This window comes from Rhinatrema bivittatum, chromosome 12 (assembly GCF_901001135.1).
Source record: "Rhinatrema bivittatum chromosome 12, aRhiBiv1.1, whole genome shotgun sequence".
Classification (NCBI taxonomy): Eukaryota; Metazoa; Chordata; class Amphibia; order Gymnophiona; family Rhinatrematidae; genus Rhinatrema; species Rhinatrema bivittatum.
The window spans coordinates 69,879,891-69,901,209 of NC_042626.1; the positions used below are offsets into that span (position 1 = coordinate 69,879,891).

General features: G+C 46.3%; 1 protein-coding gene across 4 annotated transcripts in view; it reads left to right on the plus strand.

The window, feature by feature from the left end:
* The window catches only part of LOC115074368 (kelch-like protein 11), a 105,013-nt gene extending 84,100 nt beyond the window's left edge, over nt 1–20,913 (plus strand). The window contains exons 9-11 of one of the 4 annotated variants that reach the window (XM_029573751.1): nt 12,670–12,832; nt 17,805–18,005; nt 18,686–20,913. In XM_029573751.1, coding sequence (XP_029429611.1) covers nt 12,670–12,832; nt 17,805–18,005; nt 18,686–18,796 — 475 coding nt within the window. In that variant the 3' untranslated portion in view covers nt 18,797–20,913. The remainder of the gene's footprint in view (nt 1–12,669; nt 12,833–17,804; nt 18,006–18,685) is intronic. The other 3 variants (XM_029573752.1, XM_029573753.1, XM_029573754.1) reach the window with 3 other exon arrangements.
* The last annotated feature ends 406 nt before the right edge of the window (nt 20,914–21,319 follow it).

A 21,319-nucleotide genomic window follows, 5' to 3' on the forward strand; every position in this document is an offset into this window, starting at 1 on the left:
TGAACAGGAAAGGAAAATTTGGTTCTTACCTGCTCATTTTCATTGCTGTAAATACCACAGATCAGGCCAGACTCCCATCACCTTATTATTATGAAAGACTTTCCCGCTTCTGGATGCTGTTGGTGATGCAGAATTTGAATGAGTGATATAGAATTTGAAGAAGATTGTACATAGTTTTAAGCTAGTTTGAGATTGGAAGTATCCTTCATTACCCATTCATTGAGGATTCAGTTTTGTTGGGGGTTCCAATTTATTCCTCATCTCACTCTAGAGCAGTGGTTCCCAACCCTGTCCTGGGGACCCCTCAGCCAGTCAGATTTTCAGGATATCCACAATGAATATGCATGAGAGAAAATTTGCATACACTGCCTCCATAACATGCAAATTTTCTCTCATGCATATTCATTGTGGATATCCTGAAAACCCGACTGGCTGGGGGGGGTCCCCAGGACAGGGTTGAGAACCACTGCTCTAGAGGGAGAAATCCTTGAGGTTTGGGAGGTACTCTTTGTGGCTTGGGACTGCAAGTGCCACTCCTGGTTAAGTAGCAGCTCTCTCCTGTTTCAGGGGTGAGGTGAACGGAACCCGCCTATTGGCTCATCCAGATGTGGCCCATTTTCTGAAAGGGGTGAAGCACCTTCGGCCACCCCTACGGTGGCTGGTTCACTTATGGAATCTTAATCTAGTATTAGAATTTTTGGCAGGGCCCTCCTTTCGGCCACTGCACAGTCTTTCCTTGCATTTATTAACCTTGAAAATGGTGTTCCTGGTGGCTATATGCTTGGCAAGTCGCATCTCTGAACTACAGGCATTGTCGTGTCAGGAACAGTTCCTCCGGATGACTCCAGGAGCGTTACAGCTTTGGACCATTCCATCTTTCTGTTCCAAGGTAGTCATGGAGTTTCATTTGAACCAGTCAACTTTGTTGCCATCCCTAGATAAGCACAAGGATGTGGAAGAATACTGCCTCCTCCGTCATTTGAATGTCAGTAGACTTTTGGTTCGGTATCTGGAAGTTTCAGAACCGGTCCGAAAGATGGACCACCTATTTGTCCTTCACAGTGGAAGAAAGCGGTTAACCATTTTAAATCATGTTTTAATCGTTTTTTCAATAGTCCAGAGTGGCTTTTGAAGAGAATACTGAAGGGCTGAGGTCACTACAGGGGTGTATCTAGAGTGACGTCAGCTATGAAATGTGACTCCATCTCCATTTGCTAGCAGGGGAGCATATAACCCATTGGTCCTGAATCCATCTGTCTACACTAAGGAAAATGAAATTATCAGGTGTAAGTAATTTCTCCAATGTAGCATGTGCTGTTGATAAATGGATGAAGTTCTTTTCCAAGGGGTACAAAACTCTTCACACATCAACCAATTCCAATTCAGTAGTCATAAGCGGGATCCCCTTCAGTTCCTGCATCTTGTCCCCTTTGGCAGGGTGCGATTTATCTAACTCTGGATCAAGAATTAAATTAAAATCCCTCTCTACAATTATACAGTTGTCTACATTGGGCACAAGAAGTTCAATTAGCTTCAATAAAAAAGAATAATTATAAGCATTTGGAGAATAAATGTTACAAATAGTCACTGGTTTCCTCTGTAGCTCAGCTAACAAGGTAATATAGTGTCCTTCTGGATCTTTAATTTCTTTATTATCAAAGGCTGATTTTTACGGATTAGGATCGCTACTCCTCCGTTCTGAGCGGATGCCGATGCAAACCGTACATCCCCCATCCACCATTGTTAGCTTCTTGTGCTCAGAATCATTCAGGTGCGTCTCCTGTAACAAATCTATATCAGTGGACATTTGTTTAGCACAGACAGAATCTTTTTCCGCTTAATGGGAGAATTAATTCCACAGATATTCCAAGATGACAAGCTTTAAACCAGAATTATTCATTACTGTCGCCCCCTAAGTAAATTGCTGCTACCCATCCAAAATTCCATAGAAGCCCTCCCAGCTTAGGCCTTGTGAAAACCCATTGAGACACCATCTCGAAAATTCTCCCAGATAAAATAAATTCACTTCCTTACCAAGCTGAATTCCCCCTCCTCCTCCCCCAATCCCAGCCCAAACCAACCTCAGCCTCTATCCATTAGATCACTTCCTGGTACATAGATCCCACAATCCCCCCTAAGAATCCCCCCATTCACCCAGAAATAGCATAAAACAGGAAAACAAACAAACAAAAAAACCCAAACCTGTAGAATATTAATTCCACCGCGTGGTCCTGAACAATCAAAGAATTCTCTGCTAATTGCCAACAATCCAGAAAATATATTGGGTTAATAGCCAAGCTCTGTGCTTAGATTATTGTAAACATAAAAAAAGAATAATAGAAATAGAAAGGGATACCACGTACCCAATAACTCCAGACTTCTGGTTGATTCCTGGGGTTTTGCCTCTCTGCCAGCAGATGGAGACAGAGAAAGTTTCACTGACACCGTACATAACTTAGTGTGCCACCTGCATCCCTCAGTATTTCTCTGTCTCCAGCAGATAGTAGATGGTGTAAAACCTGCAGTCTGGAGAGAGAGAAAATAAAAACATTAAGAGACAACGTTTCTGGGGGTTGTGAGGTCCTGGTGCAGCCATCCCCTCCTGGTTTGAGGCAGATGAGCAGAGGGTTGGTGACCCTTCTGAAAACTCGGTCCGGAGGTCTGTTGTGTGGACATCTGGTAATCCAGATCCCTCATCCCCCACGAGACAGTGGTGGAACTTGCTGGCAGTGCTGCACTGCAAACCCCTTGGAGCAGGGAAGACTCCCTTTTTATACGGTTTCTCCTGGGCTGGGTCACTAAAGTTTGGCGAAAGGAGACAGATATAGCCAGTGGTCTGGCTCTTTTCTGATCTGCCAAGCGGCCTGCACTCCTAGAATACGAACCTCAGCACCAAAGGAAAGTATTGGTTTCCTCCGGGGGGGGGGGGGGGGGAAGCTACCTTAGCTCGGGGAGCTCAGCGATGGGTTTTTTAAGCAGCTTCTCTGCCTGCAGAGAAGACCGGGTGTTGGCTCTGTGGCGCTGAGGGACTATGTTCCCCTGCTTGCCGTTGGGGTGCTGGTGGTGCCGCGGATGCGGGGAGGAACAACGTGTGCGTGTGGCAAAAGCAGCATGGTGTTCGGAGGTCTGCATCAAGCATGACCGCACTGGTAGAACAAGCCTCACGGGTGACAGGGTCTAGCACTGAGGCTTTCCTCTTCAGCGCAGAAATGGCGCCATTTTTTATTCTCTAGCAACGTTGGGAGAGGCAGGGGAATCCCCTCCTCAACTATCACCAGTGGTTCCCTATCCTGCAGAGGTGCAGAGAGGCACTCGCACTGAGGAGGAGTCTGGTTTTGGTAGAGGTCTTCTGTCTGTTTTAATTTGCTTATGCGCAAAGCTTGTTTAGCAGTATGCTGGCTCTTGGCCCCAGTCTCCATGGATTCTCGGCCAGTCAAGAGGCCTGATCTGTTGAGAACCTCTTCAGGCCAATGCTTTTCAGTGCCGGATGTTAAACAGATCTGGGCCTAAACGTGCTGAAGGTGCAGGCAGGCTTTACTTAGCCATGTGATAGGCCATGGCAGCAGTTCTTTTCCCGCGTGCGTAGGTATGTGCATGCATTCCGTGTGGCAGTTGCATGCACAGGGACCTATGCGCATAAGACCGAGGCCTAGATTTGAGCGTGTACATCTACGACCTAGACTTGAGTGCGTATCTCCCCAATCCTAAAAAATCTTCACCGGCTACCTATACGTTACAGAATTCTACACAAGTCCCTCACAATTATCCACAAAACCATCCACAATCAAGCACCTCTTAACCTTCAACTCCCACTCAGACTACACACCTCATCCAGACCGATCAGAGAGGCCTACGGAGGATCCCTATACGCTCCTCCAACCAAAGTGACTCACCACATAACCACAAGAGAACGGGCCTTCTCTACAGCGGGTCCAACCATTTGGAATACCATTCCCCCTGAACTTAGACAAGAACCCTGCCTAATGACTTTTAGAAAAAGGCTTAAGACTTGGTTATTTCAACAAGCCTGTACATAAATTCACTGATTACCAGAGCTAAGGCCCCCGATTCACCTCAATGAATATTTCTAGAACTCGTAGAACTCTCCAAGTAACTGGCTTTATTTTCAAGTTACCTATGCTCTGTCTTCTTCTTCCCCCAGTTTTGTTCACCCCCGTTTTATTGTAACTTTTTACTTCTTTACTATGTTAATGTGTTTAAGGTTATCGTTCCTCAGTTTTCTGTAAACCGACATGATATGACTGTCATGAATGCCGGTATAAAAAAAGCATCAAATAAATAAATAAATATTTACGTAGATTTGAGCGCATAAGGCCGCGACCTAGACTTGAGTGTGTGTTTGCACGGGTACTTGTGCACATAAGTCTTGCAACCTAAACTTGACCACGTATTTAAGCAGGTACCTGTGCGCATACAACCACAGCCTATACGAGCATGTATTTGCACATGCACTTGTGCATGTATGACTGCGACCTAGTCTTGAGCATGTATTTTCACATGTCCTGGAGGGTGTGCGTGTACGCCCAGGTGGCAGTGGTGTGCGCACAGGAGGCCACCTAGAGCTGAAGTTCAGGAGAGATAGGCACTGGGGATGAACAGGTCCAAGCACCTTGCTATCTGTGAGGCATGCCATCTGATAGCAATTCGGCCCTTACTCTCTCTCCGTTTGTGTCAGCACTGCTAGATGCTCAAAGCAATTTGACTACTACAGCTTTTGCCCATGTTGGGACATCCCTTCAGCCTATGGTGTCTCTGGAGAGGAGTGGGGTGGGTGGTGAGGCAATGGTCAGTTCTTCTCCCTTGTTCCCGAGGGCAGAAACTTCCCCGAGAGAGAGAGAGGTTGGAGAGAGCAAGTTTGGGCCTGTGGGCTCCAGTATTGATCCATCCATCCTCCTCCTGGGTGGAATGTTTCCAGGGCCTGCAGACCTTTCTGCAGTGGCACCCAGCAAAGGCGAAGCAACCTATTATGTAGGGATCGTGTACTCGGGCCTCCCCATTTGTAGGTCACAGCGGGCAAATGCCGCAGGAAGGCTGTCCCTAGTAATGTTCAAGGGGATGTGGATCATGAGAAATCGGAGGATTCCGATGGGGAATTGGCTTTCACCTCTAGAAGAGGGAGAAATTGCATATGATTGAGAGCCGCTTCGGACTCAGCGCAGATTTTTTTCTTTTTTCACAGAGATGTCTTGCTGAGTTTGTTGGCTCAGACCCAGAACATGCTTAGTGTGGCTGGAGGTCAATTTTAAGTTGTGTCCTGTTTCTCTCCCCCCTTATCAAATTCAAGAAATATTGGATTTAAAGAAGGTAAATTCAGCTCTCAAGGTTCCCCATTTCTGCATGGAAATTTTGAGGTCCAACTCTGAGGTCCCTCATAGCCACGGTACGCAAGGGGAGACTTCTTGGCATCTCTTGCCTTAATAGAGGCATATCTGCATATAGCCATCAGGTCAGAGCACCAGAGATTCCTGAGGTTCATGGTCCTAAGGGAACATTTTCAGTTTTGAGCCCTTCCTTTCGGCTGGCAATGGCTCCATGTACCAGTGGAAATCCGAATGAACTGTATTCGATGGGGGGAGAAAGGCTGATGCGCACGGAGCAGGAGAGAGACCTTGGGGTGATGGTGTCTAATGATCTGAAGTCGGCGAAACAATGTGACAAGGCGATAGCTAAAGCCAGAAGAATGCTGGGCTACATAGAGAGAGGAATATCGAGTAAGAAAAGGGAAGTGATTATCCCCTTGTACAGGTCCTTGGTGAGACCTCACCTGGAGTATTGTGTTCAGTTCTGGAGACCGTATCTCCGAAGAGACAGACAAGATGGAGGCGGTCCAGAGAAGGGCGACCAAAAAGGTGGAAGGTCTTCATCAAATGACTTATGAGGAGAGATTGAAGAATCTAAATATGTACACCCTGGAGGAAAGGAGGAGCAGAGGTGATATGATACAGACTTTCAGATACTTGAAAGGTTTTAATGATCCAAAGACAACGACAAACCTTTTCCGTAGGAAAAAAATCAGCAGAACCAGGGGTCACGATTTGAAGCTCCAGGGAGGAAGATTCAGAACCAATGTCAGGAAGTATTTCTTCATGGAGAGGGTGGTGGATGCCTGGAATGCCCTTCCGGAGGAAGTAGTGAAGACCAGAACTGTGAAGGACTTCAAAGGGGCGTGGGATAAACACTGTGGATCCATAAAATCAAGAGGCCGTCAATAAAGAGTGGGTGGCTCGCCAGAATGACAGCTACTGCCTGGAGATAATACGCTGATTCAATAATCATACACATGGTTACTGTGACTCCAACATCGCTCTAAGCTACAACAGCAAGAGGAAATGTGGAAAAAAGGATTTGCACTCACAAAGCGGGGAGTAGCTGGCTTGTTACGGCGGTTACTACCCCAAACCAAATAAGCCTGATACTTCACTTTCAATGCATATCCAGCATAGCTCTCTGCTTCAACGGCAGGGGAGAAGAAAAACTAATACTTCACGCATATCCAGCATAGCTTTCTGCTTTAACGGCAGGGGAGAAGAAAAACTGATACTTCACGCATATCCAGCATAGCTCTCTGCTTCAAAGGCAGGGGAGAAGAAAAACTGATACTTCATGCATATCCAGCATAGCTCTCTGCTTCAACGGCAGGGGAGAAGAAAAACTGATACTTCACGCATATCCAGCATAGCTCTCTGCTTCAACGGCAGGGGAGAAGAAAAACTGATACTTCACGCATATCCAGCATAGCTCCCTGCTTCAACGGCAGGGGAGAAGTAAAACTAATAGTTCACGCATATCCAGCATAGCTCTCTGCTTCAACGGCAGGGGAGAAGAAAAACAACCAATAAGGGCTGAATAACATAGTCTGGGTAAAACAAATAAGCATGGGTGTAGCTTGCTTATTGCGGTGGTTACTACCCCTACTACCCCTAACTAATCAAGCTTGATATTTCACTCGGATGCAGCTCCATCACTGCTCTCTACATTAATGGCGGGGGTGGAAGGGAAATAGAACCAAAGAGCTAAGAGAAACAGATAAGTATGAGAAAAAAATGTGTGAAGCTTGCTGGGCAGACTGGATGGGCCGTTTGGTCTTCTTCTGCCGTCATTTCTATGTTTCATTCACCAAGGTGATGGTTGGGGCAGCTGCATTACAAAAGGAGGGTGTGTTGGTGCATCCGAATCTGGATGACTGGCTCATTCATGCAAAATCGGATGACCTCTGTCGACAATCAGTACAAAAGGTACCTATGCGTTTGAAGTCTCTAGGTTGGGTGGTGAACCTAGCAACAAACCATTTAGTCCTCTTACAAATGCTTGAGTATCTGGAAGCTCAGTGTGACACACTAGTGGGAGAGAGTGTTTCTCACGGAGAGATTGCTGAAATTGCAGGGTTAGATTAGGCTGGGACTATTTACAGGTCTGAGTTCTACGGCATCGATAATAGAATTAATGCATTGGGCGTTCACACATATGTGGTCTCTGCAGGGGGCTCTTCTCTCCCACTGGAATCCATTATTGGAAGAGTTTCATCTTTCTCTTCCATTAAAGGGGAAAGCCAGGAACAGTCTTTAACGGTGGCTTACTCGCACCAGTTTCAAGTGTGGTGTGGAATTGGAGATTCCGAATTGGATAATAGTCACCACTGATGCAAGCCTCTTTGGATGGAGGGTGGTGTGGCAAGATCAGTCTGCACAGGGCCAGTGGTTGAAACAGTAGGCCTCATGGCCTATCAATTGGTTAGAGATGAGAGCGGTGCATTTTGCGTTGCTTGCCTATCTGCCAAGGTTACGCGGCCATCCAGTACAGATCCTATCAGACAATGCAACTAAATCAGCCGTCAGGGCGGAACCTAGAATCAGTGACTCGAGAGGCCCAGGGAAAGATGCAAGGGTATTCTCTGTCCGCACATCCAGATGTTATATGATTCCTTCAGGGAGTTAAGAACTTGCGTCCTCAGGTGCGGAACATTTGTCCATCTTGGACGCTGAATCTAGTCCTTAGAGAATTGTGTGAGGCTCAATTTGAACTACAAAGAGAGCTGTGGTTAAAAACTTGACTCTTAAAGTGTTTTTCTTCGTGGCTATTTGTTCAGGCAGGAGAATTTCAGAGCTCCAGGTATTGGCATGTTGAGATCCTTTCTTACAGATGTCTGATTCGGGGGTATCTTTATGCATGGTGCCTTCTTTTCTGCTTGAAGTAGTTTCTGTGTTAAGAACATAAGAAAATTCCATACTGGGTCAGACCAGGGGTCCATCAAGCCCAGCATCCTGTTTACAACAGTGGCCAATCCAGGCCATAAGAACCTGGCAAGTACCCAAAAACTAAGTCTATTCCATGCTACTGTTGTTCCATCTTAGTAAGACAGTAGAGCTTCCAGCTTTTATGAATTTGGATTCCTCTACACCTCACGCAGGGGAGCTTAAGCTCTCAGATGGTAGGCATGCAATATTGAGGTATCTAAAGGTCACTTTTAATTTCTGTATATTGCATCACCTCTTTGTAGATCAGATCACCTCTTTGTACTGTGCAGTGGTCCAAAGTCGGGAAATAAGTCGTCTAAGGCTACAGTTGTGCGGTGGCTGAAGGAAGCAATTGAGTTGACTTACATTTCTAAAGGGCGCCTACTGCCAGGGGGAGGTTTAGGGGGGCATTTGATGCGTTCTCAGGCAACTTTCTGGGCTGAATCACAACAGGTGTCTCCACATGAAATTTGTTGGTGGCTACTGGGAAGTCATTGTACACTTTTGCTAAGCATTATCACTTGGCTGTGGGGGATCCAGCTTCCGTGTGCTTTAGTGAGAGTGTTCTACAAGTGGAACTCTCCAGGTCCCACCCAAGTTAAGGAGAGCTTAGGTACATCCCAGGAGTCTGGACTGATCTGGGTACATACAGGGAAAGGAAAATTGGTTCTTACATGCTAATTTTCATTCCTGTAGTACCACAGATCAGTCCAGAGACCCGCCGTTTTACTGGGGGAGAGTCCTCTGCTGGTACTGTTGCATTGTATATAGTGTAGAGTTGGAGATTTTCAATGCTGATCGCTTATGTTAAATTTTGGAAACGAGTTTTCCATTGTCTTTTTGGGCAACTTCACCTTCCTCGGCTCATTGGAGGGGAACAAGTTTGCTTAGAAATTTATGGTTGGAGGCCTGTAGGGAGAAGGAGGCGAGAGAAAGAGAGCCGGGGGCCTTCCGGAGGTGAGGTGTGTCTTCCCGGCCTCGATGGGGTCCTGTCCAGTAAACCTGCATCTGATGTCATTATTGAGGGACGTACCAGAAGCCCTTAAAATCGGCTCACTTGTGGTGCGGCACCTAAGCCGCGCGCGCCGAAGGGGCGCACGGCTTTGTTTTAAACCTGCTGGATTTCTACAATGAAAAGGTACTGTCTCTCTACTTTGTTTAAATTAGTAACTCTCGCTTTATCCTGATCCTTTTGAGCCTCCAAGTTTGGTGGAGGGGCTGAGCTAAGACTGCGATGTGAAGCAGGGTTGGGGAACCACAGAGTTGTTTTCATTTATTTGAGAAAATATAATGCCTCATACTGCCCGTAAATGCAGAGCAAAGGAGAGAATGGACCCTGCTAATCTCCCGGTAGCCCCAGTATTTGGGCCTATGGATTCCCATGTTCAGCGAGGAATTAAATTAGAGAGGCCGCCTGTGGGGGACGAAAGGTTTCAATCGTCCACTCCGCCAGACCTATCAATATCATTATCCCCGATTTACAGAGTACCACCTGCCTATCCGGCATCCTCTAGAGATCAGGGAATACTGTCAGAGGGAGTTCAAGCGGAAGTCGCGGAGACAACCCTCCAAGCAGGGTCGGTAATCCTTGAAGAAAATGGAGGAGAGAGACGGATTAACCCTATAGAGGGACTAGCAGACCTATCGGTAGGAGGAGATAATCAACAATCACAGGAACAAAGTTTAAATGTAGAAGAATCTCTATTGAATGAATTTAACCCCCCAGTTCTGGTAAGGCCTAACTGGACACAATCTGGGATGCAATCACTAACCTGGGCATTTCTATTGCGGTACAGCTGAACCCTGTTGTAAGTAAAATTAATAAAATACAGGAAAGTGTAACTGAACTGGAAACATTTAAGAACAATACAATAAAAGAAATTGAAAAAGTCAAGTTGGACTGTGTAAAATGGAAGCCAGTTCAGGATTCAATAATAATGGAAAATAGGATTCTACAAACAAAAGATGAAAATTTGTAGAATGCAAACAGGAAGAAAAATTTAAGGTTCATTAATGTCCCAAGATTGCCCTATATGACACTCAAAGATATGTTCAAAAAATACATTATTGAAGTGCTCAAAGTATCTGAAGAACTGATACCACCACTAGTTAAAGCCTATTACCTACTTCCGTATAAAAAACAAGCGGTGTCTGATTTAAATCAAGAGGGGAGACAAGTAATGGACACTATGTCTGTTAATCCAGACATATCCCAAATTCTGGAATCATCTGATACTGAGCTGGTAAAGGCAGCAACATTAATAGTAACTTTTGTTTTCGAACCCGACAGGGATTGGGTATTAAGGCTGTTTTTCAAATATCGTCTTGTAGAATTCTTTAATTTGAAAGTTAGGGTGTACCCAGATGTGTCGAAACAAACACAAAAAAGGAGGCAGCAGTTTTTATTGTTAAGATTGAAGGTTCTTCAGATAGGGGGGATGTTCATACTGAAATATCCCTGTAAATGTTGTGTAAAATTTAAAGGTATATCATATGTGTTTTTCTTTCCTTCGCAACTATTTTTTTAAGTGATAAACCATGAAGTGTAGTTGATTATAAAATCCTACATAAGTTTAGGTTGCTCTATTGTATTAAAAATTGCTGTAACCATTGCTTTGACAGTTGCAAAGTTTAGTTTATAATATTTCTTCTAGAAAATTGTAAAATCTTAGATCAGCACTATTATTATTGTGGACTACTTGAAAAAGAAGAAGTTTAAGGATGATTTATATAATTTTTTGTTATAATAGCTAGTTATATTCTTTTTCTATTTTCTGCGCAAGAATTTTCTTGTAATGATTTGTTTAAAAATGGATAAATAAAGAATTAAAAAAAAAAAAAAGAAATTTATGGTTGTTGTTGTTGTCATCTTGGCTTGGGTCAATATTGAGGGACTGCAGGTAGCATACTGGGTTATGTACAGTGTCAGTGAAATTTTCTCTGTCTCCATCTGCTGGCAGGGAGGCAAAACCCCAGGAGTCAACCAGGAGTCTGGACTGATCTGTGGTACTACAGGAACGAAAATTAGCAGGTAAGAAACTATTTTCCTTTCCGTTTGTCCAAAAAAAAAAAAAAGGTGATACACTCCTCTGTTTATGCACACTCCATTGAATTTCAGCTTCAAAAAGAACACAAAGAACCGATTGTTAAGCAGATGTCTTGTTCAGTAACACAAATCCTCAGTTATAAACCCTGGTGCCAACACCAGTGAAGAGAAAAAAAAGAGAAGAATGGATGTGAACCTCCAGGAAATCAGCGGTCTGTTGCAGCACGGGCTGATAAAGATTTATCTTTCTCCAGGCTATCAACCAGCTTTTTAGCCTCGTTTGCCGACTGACACCACTTCACGTCTGGGAGATTAATTCTTAATTTCACTGGGTATAGAAAAGCGAACCGTATTCCCATCCCATAAAGCATGGAGCAGACCGAAGAAAATTCTCTCCGGTGGGCAGCCAGTTTCATCGAATAATCTTGAAATACCAAAATCTTATTGTTTTCATGTTTCAGCGATTTCCCCGATCTTAGCGCCTGCAGAATTTTCGACTTATGACCAAAATCCAAGATCCTTGTGATCACCACAAATGGCCTTTCCGCCCTCCCTTTCCTCTTAAGTCTGTATGCTCACTCAATGCATAGCGGTCCTCGTGACTCAGGGCAAATTCTTTAGTGAACAGGATTCTAAAAATTTAGGCAACTCCAAGTCCAGGATCGATTCCAATAACCCAATGAATCTGAGGTTATTACGGAGGGATCTATTCTCTAGACTTGAAGCTGTTCATCTTGTTTTGGACCAGCGATTTCAAATCAGCAAGTTCCTGCGATGCATTTTGTACAGCTTCCTGGTTATTAGAGACTCATTGTTCCACGTTGGTGATTCTAGTTTCAAAAGCCATCATTTTTTTATTGATTTCATCGAGTTTTTCAACTATTTTTTTGAATTCCAGTTCCAGGGCATCTACTACCGCCACTTTAAGATGAGTAACCACAGACATGGCATGGCCTCTTTCTCCAGGGTGGACTGGCTCTCCGCCATTTTACCATCTCCAGTCTTTGTCTTTTTTCTGTCTTTATCTTTCTTAACAACTCTCGCAGACATACCAAAAGAACTCGCCCGCAGGCAGTCACATGTTAATTCTTCAACCTTCAAGCCAATTTTTAGCAGATTTAAATGTAGATGGAGGTCGATTCTATGGGCATGGAATCAGAGTGAAGCAAACTACATCTCACTTCACTCACTGCACCACATGATCTCCCAATATGATTTTTAAAAAATATATTTTCCTATTGCTCAGGCTGATGCAAGCCTGGCAGAATTTTATCTTTGAAAGTAATTTTACAGAAAGCAGTGCTGCCATTATTGTGTGTGTGTGTCCCTATTGATGTGTTTTTTCTCCCTTCCCCATCCCCCTCTCAGGGATGGTCACGAGGCTTTCTTTAATGGACTCTACAGCGATGACGTCCCTCTGTTCATCTTCTCGGCTGGGATTGGAGACGTCCTTGAGGAGATCCTTCGGCAAGCTGGAGTCTTCCACCCAAACGTGACTGTGGTTTCCAACTATATGGACTTTGATGAAAAGGTGAGACTGCTAATTGTGACACTTATATGTTACAGATGTAACTCTGAGGCAAAAGCAACAGACCCTGGGGTCCTGCACCTTCCTGGCGATGAACAAAAAAGTAGGAGCAGAAATTATTTTCCAGTGGACTATGCTAGAATGGGGGGGGAGGGGCTTCTTTCAGTGTGTAATACAAACCCACAGACAATAGTGATAGGTAAAGAACATGAGACTCCTCCAGTTTCTGTGCTTTCTGCCACAATGCTGCAGACTCAACTTGATCTCCAGGCTGAAGTCCTCACTCCACCCCACTTCCAGTTAAGGATCCTCTGTGCTTATCCCAGGCTTTACCCCTCACTCCCCCACAGCTAAGGATCCTCGGTGCTTATCCCAGGCTTTATCCGTCCCTCCTCCACTGCAAAGGATCCTCTGTGCTTATCCCAGGCTTTAGCCCCCACAGCTAAGGATCTTCTGTGCTTATCCCAGACTTTACCCCTCACTCCTCCACAGCTAAGGATCCTCTGTGCTTATCCCAGGCTTTACCTCTCACTTTGCCAAGAGCCAGTTGATCCCGTCTCAGGTCCTGAACTTCTTAGGCGCACGGTTCGATACATCGGTCAGCAAGGTCTTCCTCATCCAGGAGAGGATGATCAAGTTATTGGCGCAAATCAGTCTGCTCTTGTCGCTACCACTTCCCCAAGTGTGGGATTATTTGCAAGTACTTGGTTCCATGGCGTCTAATCTGGAATTAGTTCCCTGGGCGTTTGCGCATATAAGACCTTTACAGAGGGCGTTGCTTTCTCATTGGGATCCGAAGTCAGAAGAGTTCCAGCTTCGGTTGCCCCTTTTGGAACCCGCCACGTTCAGTCTCAATTGGTGGTTGATTCCGACCCACTTGCAACGGGGGATGGAGCTGGAGGAACCACAGTGGGTGATCGTGACGACGGATGCCAGCCTCTCTGGCTGGGGAGCGGTCTGCCAGTCCAAGACCGCTCAGAGCCGATGGACGACTTATCAGGCAACATGGTTAATCAATCGATTGGATACCAGGGCGGTACGTCTAGCGTTACGCGTCTTTCTCCCTCTGGTCAGTCAACGGTCGGTGCGAGTATTGTCAAACAACGCGACGACCGTGGCCTCCATCAACTGTCAGGGAGGAACCAAGAGCCGGCTAGTGGCCTTGGAGGCCGACCGCCTCATGGCCTGGGCAGAGCGTCATCTAGTCCGGCTAATGGCCTCACACATAGCCAGGATAGACAACGTTCAGGTGGATTTTCTCAGTCGCCAGCATCTGGATCCCGGCGAGTGGGAGCTGTCCGAAGCCTTCCAGCTCCTCACTCGTTGCTGGGGTGTTCCTCACCTGGACTTGATGGCGACTCAGAGAAATGCAAAGGCAGCTCGGTTTTTCAGTTGTCTGAGAGATCACAGATCGGAAGGGGTGGATGCCCTTGTCCTTCCGTGGCCTCGCGACGTTCTGCTGTACATGTTTCCCCCCCTGGCCACTAGTGGGCAAGGTCTTGCGTCAGATAGAAGCACACGTAGGGTCAGTCATCCTCGTAGCTCTGGAGTAGCCCCGACGGCCGTGGTTTGCAGATTTGATCAACTTGGCGATCGACGGTCCAGTTCGTCTCAACCATCTTCTGAATCTTCTTCGGCAAGGTCCAGTATTTTTCGATCGCGTGGATCGCTTTTGTCTTGTGGCCTGGTTTATGAGAGGAGACAGTTGAGAAAGAGGGGGTATTCTGATTCGGTTATCTCTACCCTCCTGCAAGCGTGGAACTCATCATGCTGCGGGTTGAATGTGTCCCCTGTCGGGCTTCGGTGGCTCATATTCTAGCCTTTTTGCAGGATGGCCTGAAGAAAGGTTTGGCTTGCAGTTCTCTCAGGGTGCAGGTCACGGCCCTAGGGTGTCTGCGGGGCAAGGTTGACTGTTTTTCACTGGCAGCTCATCCGGACATATCCCATTTTTTGAAGGGGGCTAAACACTTGAATCCTCCAGTCAGAAAGTTCTGTCCTTCGTGGAGTTTAAATTTGGTTCTCCGTTGCTTATGTGGTCTTCCATTTGAGTCTCTCAAATGGGCCATGTTGAAGGACCTGACTCTCAAAACGGTTTTCCTGGTGGTGATCGCCTCCGCAAGGCGGGTCTCGGAGCTTCAAGCTTTGTCGTGTCGGGAACCATATCTCCGTATTTCGGAATTGGGAGTTTCTCTGCGAACAGTGCCGTCTTTCCTGCCAAAGGTGGTGTCAAAATTTCATTTGAATCAGACTGTAGAGTTGCCTGCTTTCCTGAATTTGGATCCTTGTTCTCCTGCGGATAAGGATCTGCATAAATTGGATGTGCGGCGGGTTCTCCTTCGCTATCTGGAGGTGACCAACGCCTCTCGGTTGTCTGATTTCATGTGTCCCTCTGCTCATATCAACGCAAGGAACTCTGAGGACCACTGTCAGCTGTCTGCGTCAGTTGGGAACCATTTATGGTAAGCAAATCAGAGAGTATATCCCATACCCCTACAATTCGTGATATATATAACATATACATATAGGGACAGCATGAATTAACTCATACATCTATTTACCACATCATATGAAAAATGCCATATTTTATTTATCAAAACCACTTTATATAAATATACATGTATTAATACACAATATAACATCCGCTGTCTTGTACATTCCAAATTACTGCTTATGGACACATTGCACATACAAACTATCACTTTACATCATAATAATCATAACAATATCATATCCCCATAAAACCATTCCCTATATCATCACTCACCACTCATCAATCACACCATCCATCCACTAAAGTCATCCCTTAAAATCTCAACCAATTCCCCCCTTCCCACCAATCAACTATTGACTTTCAATTTTCCCCACAAGGACCCTTGTTTCGCCCCATACAGGCTTCATCAGGGGATATAATCATACATTCTTCCTTTCAAATCACTGATTCAATATCTTCTAAACCGCCGAGCTCCACTGCAATCAACTCTACTGTTCCCATGTGTCCAAATATGACCCTTTATACTAATATTTCCATGTCATAAACCTCTGTATCTGTCTTCTACTCCCACAGTTCCCCACTTGTTTTCTCAACACGACTCCACTTTATCCAAAGTGGCATCTCCACTGTTCACAAATATTTCCATTCACTTCAAACCATCTATGGTTCTTTCTCCACGGCACCTTCTTTTATTTTACTTTTCCTGTCGTGTAGCCAGATGGACTCAGAACAAGTGGGTATAGTGTGCTCGTGCTCGCAGTTGGAGACGGATCTGACGTCAGCACGGGTATATATACCCCCACAGGAAGTGAAGCAACTCAGTAATTTCTGTCTCCAAAGCAGTTTGGGGAGCCTGCACGCTCGCTGAGCGTGTTTCCAATCTACTTTCTATTTTCTACTTTCTACTTACTAAATTTCTACAAGAACATCGAGCCCCGCACTCCTGCGGTGATACCCTCGGGTCCCTCCCCCAGTTGAGTTTCCCAGGGTGATTTCCGCGATCCCTCGGAGGTTTAGGCCTCGGTCCGGTGGCCGAATCGCGGCAGGGACCCAGCCCCCGAGCGAGAAGGGCTTGGGTCGGGCTGAGAGGCGCCTCGGTCCCGGCGTGGACCCAGAGGCAGCGGGTGCATATCCTCAAGCGTGGCGGTGAAGGTATTTCCCCTCTCCCCCTGCAGCCGGAGACCGCCCGGGATCCTCTGTGCTTATCCCAGGCTTTACCCCTCACTCCCCCACAGCTAAGGATCCTCTGTGCTTATCCCAGGCTTTACCTCTCACTCCCCCACAGCTAAGGATCCTCTGTGCTTATCCCAGGCTTTACCCCTCACTCCCCCACAGCTAAGGATCCTCTGTGCTTATCCCAGGCTTTACCCCTCACTCCCCCACAGCTAAGGATCCTCTGTGCTTATCCCAGGCTTTACCCCTCACTCCCCCACAGCTAAGGATCCTCTGTGCTTATCCCAGGCTTTACCCCTCACTCCCCCACAGCTAAGGATCCTCTGTGCTTATCCCAGGCTTTACCTCTCACTCCCCCACAGCTAAGGATCCTCTGTGCTTATCCCAGGCTTTACTTCTCACTCCCCCACAGCTAAGGATCCTCTGTGCTTATCCCAGGCTTTACCCCTCACTCCCCCACAGCTAAGGATCCTCTGTGCTTATTCCAGGCTTTACCTCTCACTCCCCCACAGCTAAGGATCCTCTGTGCTTATCCCAGGCTTTACCTCTCACTCCCCTACAGCTAAGGATCCTCTGTGCTTATCCCAGGCTTTACCTCTCACTCCCCTACAGCTAAGGATCCTCTGTGCTTATCCCAGGTTTTACCGCTCATAACCCCAAAGCTAAGGATCCTCTGTGCTTATCCCAGGCTTTACCCCTCATGACGCCTAGACTGACACATAAGTGCCCTTATATGCAGTATATAAAAAACTTTTAAATAAATAAAAATAAATAAAGATCCTTTGTGCTTATCCCAGGCTTTACCCCTCACTCCCCCCACAGCTAAGGATCCTCTGTGCTTATCCCAGGCTTTACCCCCTCACTCCCCCACAGCTAATGTTGTTCTGGGTTTCTTGAATATTGTTATTGCACTGGACACTGTTCCACGTCTCCCTCATGAAAACCAGTGAATCGCAAAAATGCAGGTTGTGTGTGATAGAAACTTTTTACATTTCTCTTTGGAAATTCATCTTTACATTACTCTCACATGCTACCCCTAAACTGCCAGCCGCACATGACGCCTTATTGTAGAACTTCCAAAGACTCTTGCTTGTGCATTATTTATACCCTTGATCTATTAAAATTTTTATCGTAGATCTCTCACTTTGTTCTTTCACCTCATATCACAAACCCTGGAATAAATTATTACACACACACCCCCCCCCCAGTCATGTATGAATTTCCATGAGCCTTCTGCCAGGCCAGGTGGTGCCATGGGCTGTGGCTCCTGCTCGCGGAAGCTGATGGGATTTCACATGTCTTTCTCTGCAGGGTCTTCTGATGGGATTTAAAGGGGAGCTCATTCACACCTTTAACAAGAATAGCAGCGTCCTGAAGGACACGGAGTACTTCCAGCAGCTCAGCAACCGGACCAATGTCATTCTGCTGGGGGATACTCTGGGGGACCTCACTATGGCTGACGGCGTGAGCAAGGTGGACAGCATCTTGAAGATAGGCTTCCTCAATGACAAGGTAAGATTCCCGAAGAGCTCTGCCGATGTCAGCCCAGGTGCATTTGGCCTTCAGCTTTGTGGTAGATACGGTGCAGGAACACTTGAAGCTTTCACTCTGTCCTTGTGAGATTCCCCCCGAAAGACCCTGTCCACAACAGTCCTAACACCTCTGACTGAACATCTGCTAATTATCTGTAATTAATGCTAATTTGATCCCCAGTAGACACCTCCTGATTGCCCCTATTCAGGGACTGCCCCCATCCACATCTTTCATGTCTCCAAGTTTCCTTCTCCAGTACTTCCCTATCATCTAAGGAAAAGATCCACTGCTCTCCAAATTTCATCTTTTATTGTGGGCCCTTTAAGTGGTGTCAGATCATACAAAGTCCCCAGTCAGCTTTTTCTGTTAACGACAGGTATGTTACAGGAAAACTCCCCCCTTCTACAGTCACCATACTTTTAGAGCAGGCATGTACTGGGAACATTTGATCCTCCTACCCAATGCCTGCAGTGTCATGGCAGATGTTTTGGGAAGTGACCAGGCTTGGGTCACTGAGGAAGGGGAAATACTTTCCTTAGAATAACTCGGGCCTGCAATCTCTTGCTCCTTTAGTCGCTGTCTTTACAACCCATGGGGAATCTCCTCGTGCCCGCTCACCCCATTCCCACTCATGCTCTTGCTCTGCTACCCCTTCTCAGGCAGATGGGCACCATGAGGCATACGTGGAAGCCTACGACATCGTTCTGGAGAGCGAGGAGACCCTGGACGTGGTGAATGGGATCCTTCAGTTTGTAAACGCCAGGAACTGATCGGTTGCCGCCGGCACCCGGGGGGGACGGAGTGTGCCTCACAGATGCAAGGCAGCTGTTGTCTTTGTTTATTGTTTTTTTTTATTGTTTCCCAGCACTCCGAATACCACTGCTTTCTTGGCTCGAGTGTCACTTACTGAGAGAGCTTTGTTCTAGGTGAATGCCTAGTCAGTAGGAGCAAGAGGCGGCTCTGACTCATGTAGCATTAGATGTGGCAAAAGGAGCCACTGGTGAAGAAATGTCCGGCCATGGTTCCAGGCCAGTTCATGGCCATTGGGCAAAGGTTCAGCTCGTTGCAGTTTTGCCCCACCACGTCTGTTTACCTGGAGTCCTGGTTTTCTTAAAGACCTTGGAACGAGAGTGCCATGGTTGCACTGGGGCAGAACCAAGGCTGCCCCCAGCTGTGTCTGAGGACTGCAAGCCCCTGGAGACCCCTTACACACATCTGGACTGACTCTGCCAGCTGGGCTCTTCTCCACAACTCGGGCTTTTACCTTGTGCAGTGAGCTATCTTTAATTCGTTTGTAACAGTTCAGTTATTTCACTTTTCAGGGGACATCTTTAGTAGATACTACTGAAGGGGACATGTGATCCCTGTCAGTCACTTTAACCCATCAGCTGCACTCCGGATCGTGCCAGCATCTGAGAGTAATCTTCCTCATGCTCCCTGAATCAGAAGGTATAAAGTACTGGGAGGAGTAACCTAATGCTTAGAGCAGCAGGAGGAGAGAAGGGAAGTCCGAGTTCAAATCCCATTGTTGTTCCTTGTGACCGTAGACAAGTCACATCACCCTCCACCGCTTCAGGTGCAAACAGGCCATGCGATAAGATGCGTGCAAAGACGCTCGTATTCAGCCCCTGTATCCTTACACATCCCCATCCCCTGTGCCCCCGATGCAATATTTAAATGAAAAAAAATGGCACACCATACAAGAAGGGTGTACTAAGGAGAAATGCGTTTCATTGCATCAGGCGCACCAACAGCTAAAGTGCGCATTGCTAGCAAAAGTGCATCTGCAATGCCTGTTGTTTCCCAAAAAGAAAAGGAATCACCTACATTTTTTTGAGATCTCCAACTAATCATCAAGCTCTGCTCCATTACTCCCTGTAAATTATTTTTTGTTCTAACCCCAAATACTAAATCTTACATTAATCTCTCTAAACAGCCCTTACCCTACTAGGGGTGCATTTATTGCAACAAAGTGGACCAAATTTTTTTTATGTTTCTCCTGAGCCCTTGACTGTGCATTAACTTTCCTCCTCCTCCAGAGCTGGAGTTCAGTCCCCCGCATTAAAAAGTGTGCTTTGGCTTCCCAGCCTTTGGGGGTGCTTTCCTGCATCGGACGGAAATAGCTGTCTTCATCTCCATGGACTTTACATGCGAGGGGCGCTATCCGGTATGCTTTTGTTAGGGCGCATGTTTCAGATGCGCCAATCTCCTTGCTGCATCGGATGCTATTGCACACATGAAACACACGCTCAACCGCAACAAAGCCCGTGTGCACCTTATTGCATCACCCTGTTAGATTGTGAGCCCTCTGGGGACGCAGAAATACCTACTGTACCTCCACTTTTAAGTGGCCGGAAGGAGGAAGTAAATATAAATATATATATATATATATATATATATATATATATATATATACACTATAGAAAAAGCTTACACATTACTCCAGAGACTTGCTTTTATCCATTGATGTTCAATAAACAGTTTTGAACTAAAAAAAAAAAAACCGTACATATGAGCTCACTGCTGTTAATCTAGAGAGATCCTTCTCTGTTGTAATAAATGTGAATTTGGCAACTTTGTTGTCCAAATCAAGAAGCATTCGAAGTGGGAGTGTTCCTCCAAGATTTGACATCAAAACCCAGCCCTCAGATGCTACCCCTGTACTCCCTGCTTGTCACGTGCTCTTATGGAGGTAAGAGGGACGCTGCCGTGAGGGTGCAGCCCTGCTCTGGGGCCAGCAGGCTTTGTAGTCTGGCCTGTGATGATTTCCCTCCGGCCGTGGTCTATTTTAGGGGCACCAAGCTTACCCTCTCATTGGGGCTGATGCAATACAGTGCTCTCAGCCGAGCGCACTCTGACGTGGGTTAAATGGGCGCTAATCCAGCCCCTAAAGCAATAGGGGGATTAGCGCCTGTTTAACCCGCGTCGGATGCAGAGTGAATGTAATAGTGCTTATTACTCATTCACTCCGCATGCAAAAAGATACATGTACGTCTCATACGCACGTTTATCACTCAGCAGGCGTTAATAGCTGAGCGCAGGTAAAAGTACAGAAAAGCAGAAAAAAACTGCTTTTCTGTACTTCTTTTTTTAAGTAAAAAAAATAACTCGGCAGACTGCCGCGTTATGAAGACCGACGCTGAGTTTACCAGCGTCGGTCTTCATAACCGGCAGCCGCGGCGGGGTCGCATTAGCAGGGAGGTGCTAAGGTCACGCAAGCGACCCTAGCACCTCCTTGCTAGTGCGACCCCCTAATTTGAGTATTGCATGGCGCCCCCCCCTTGCAGACGCCA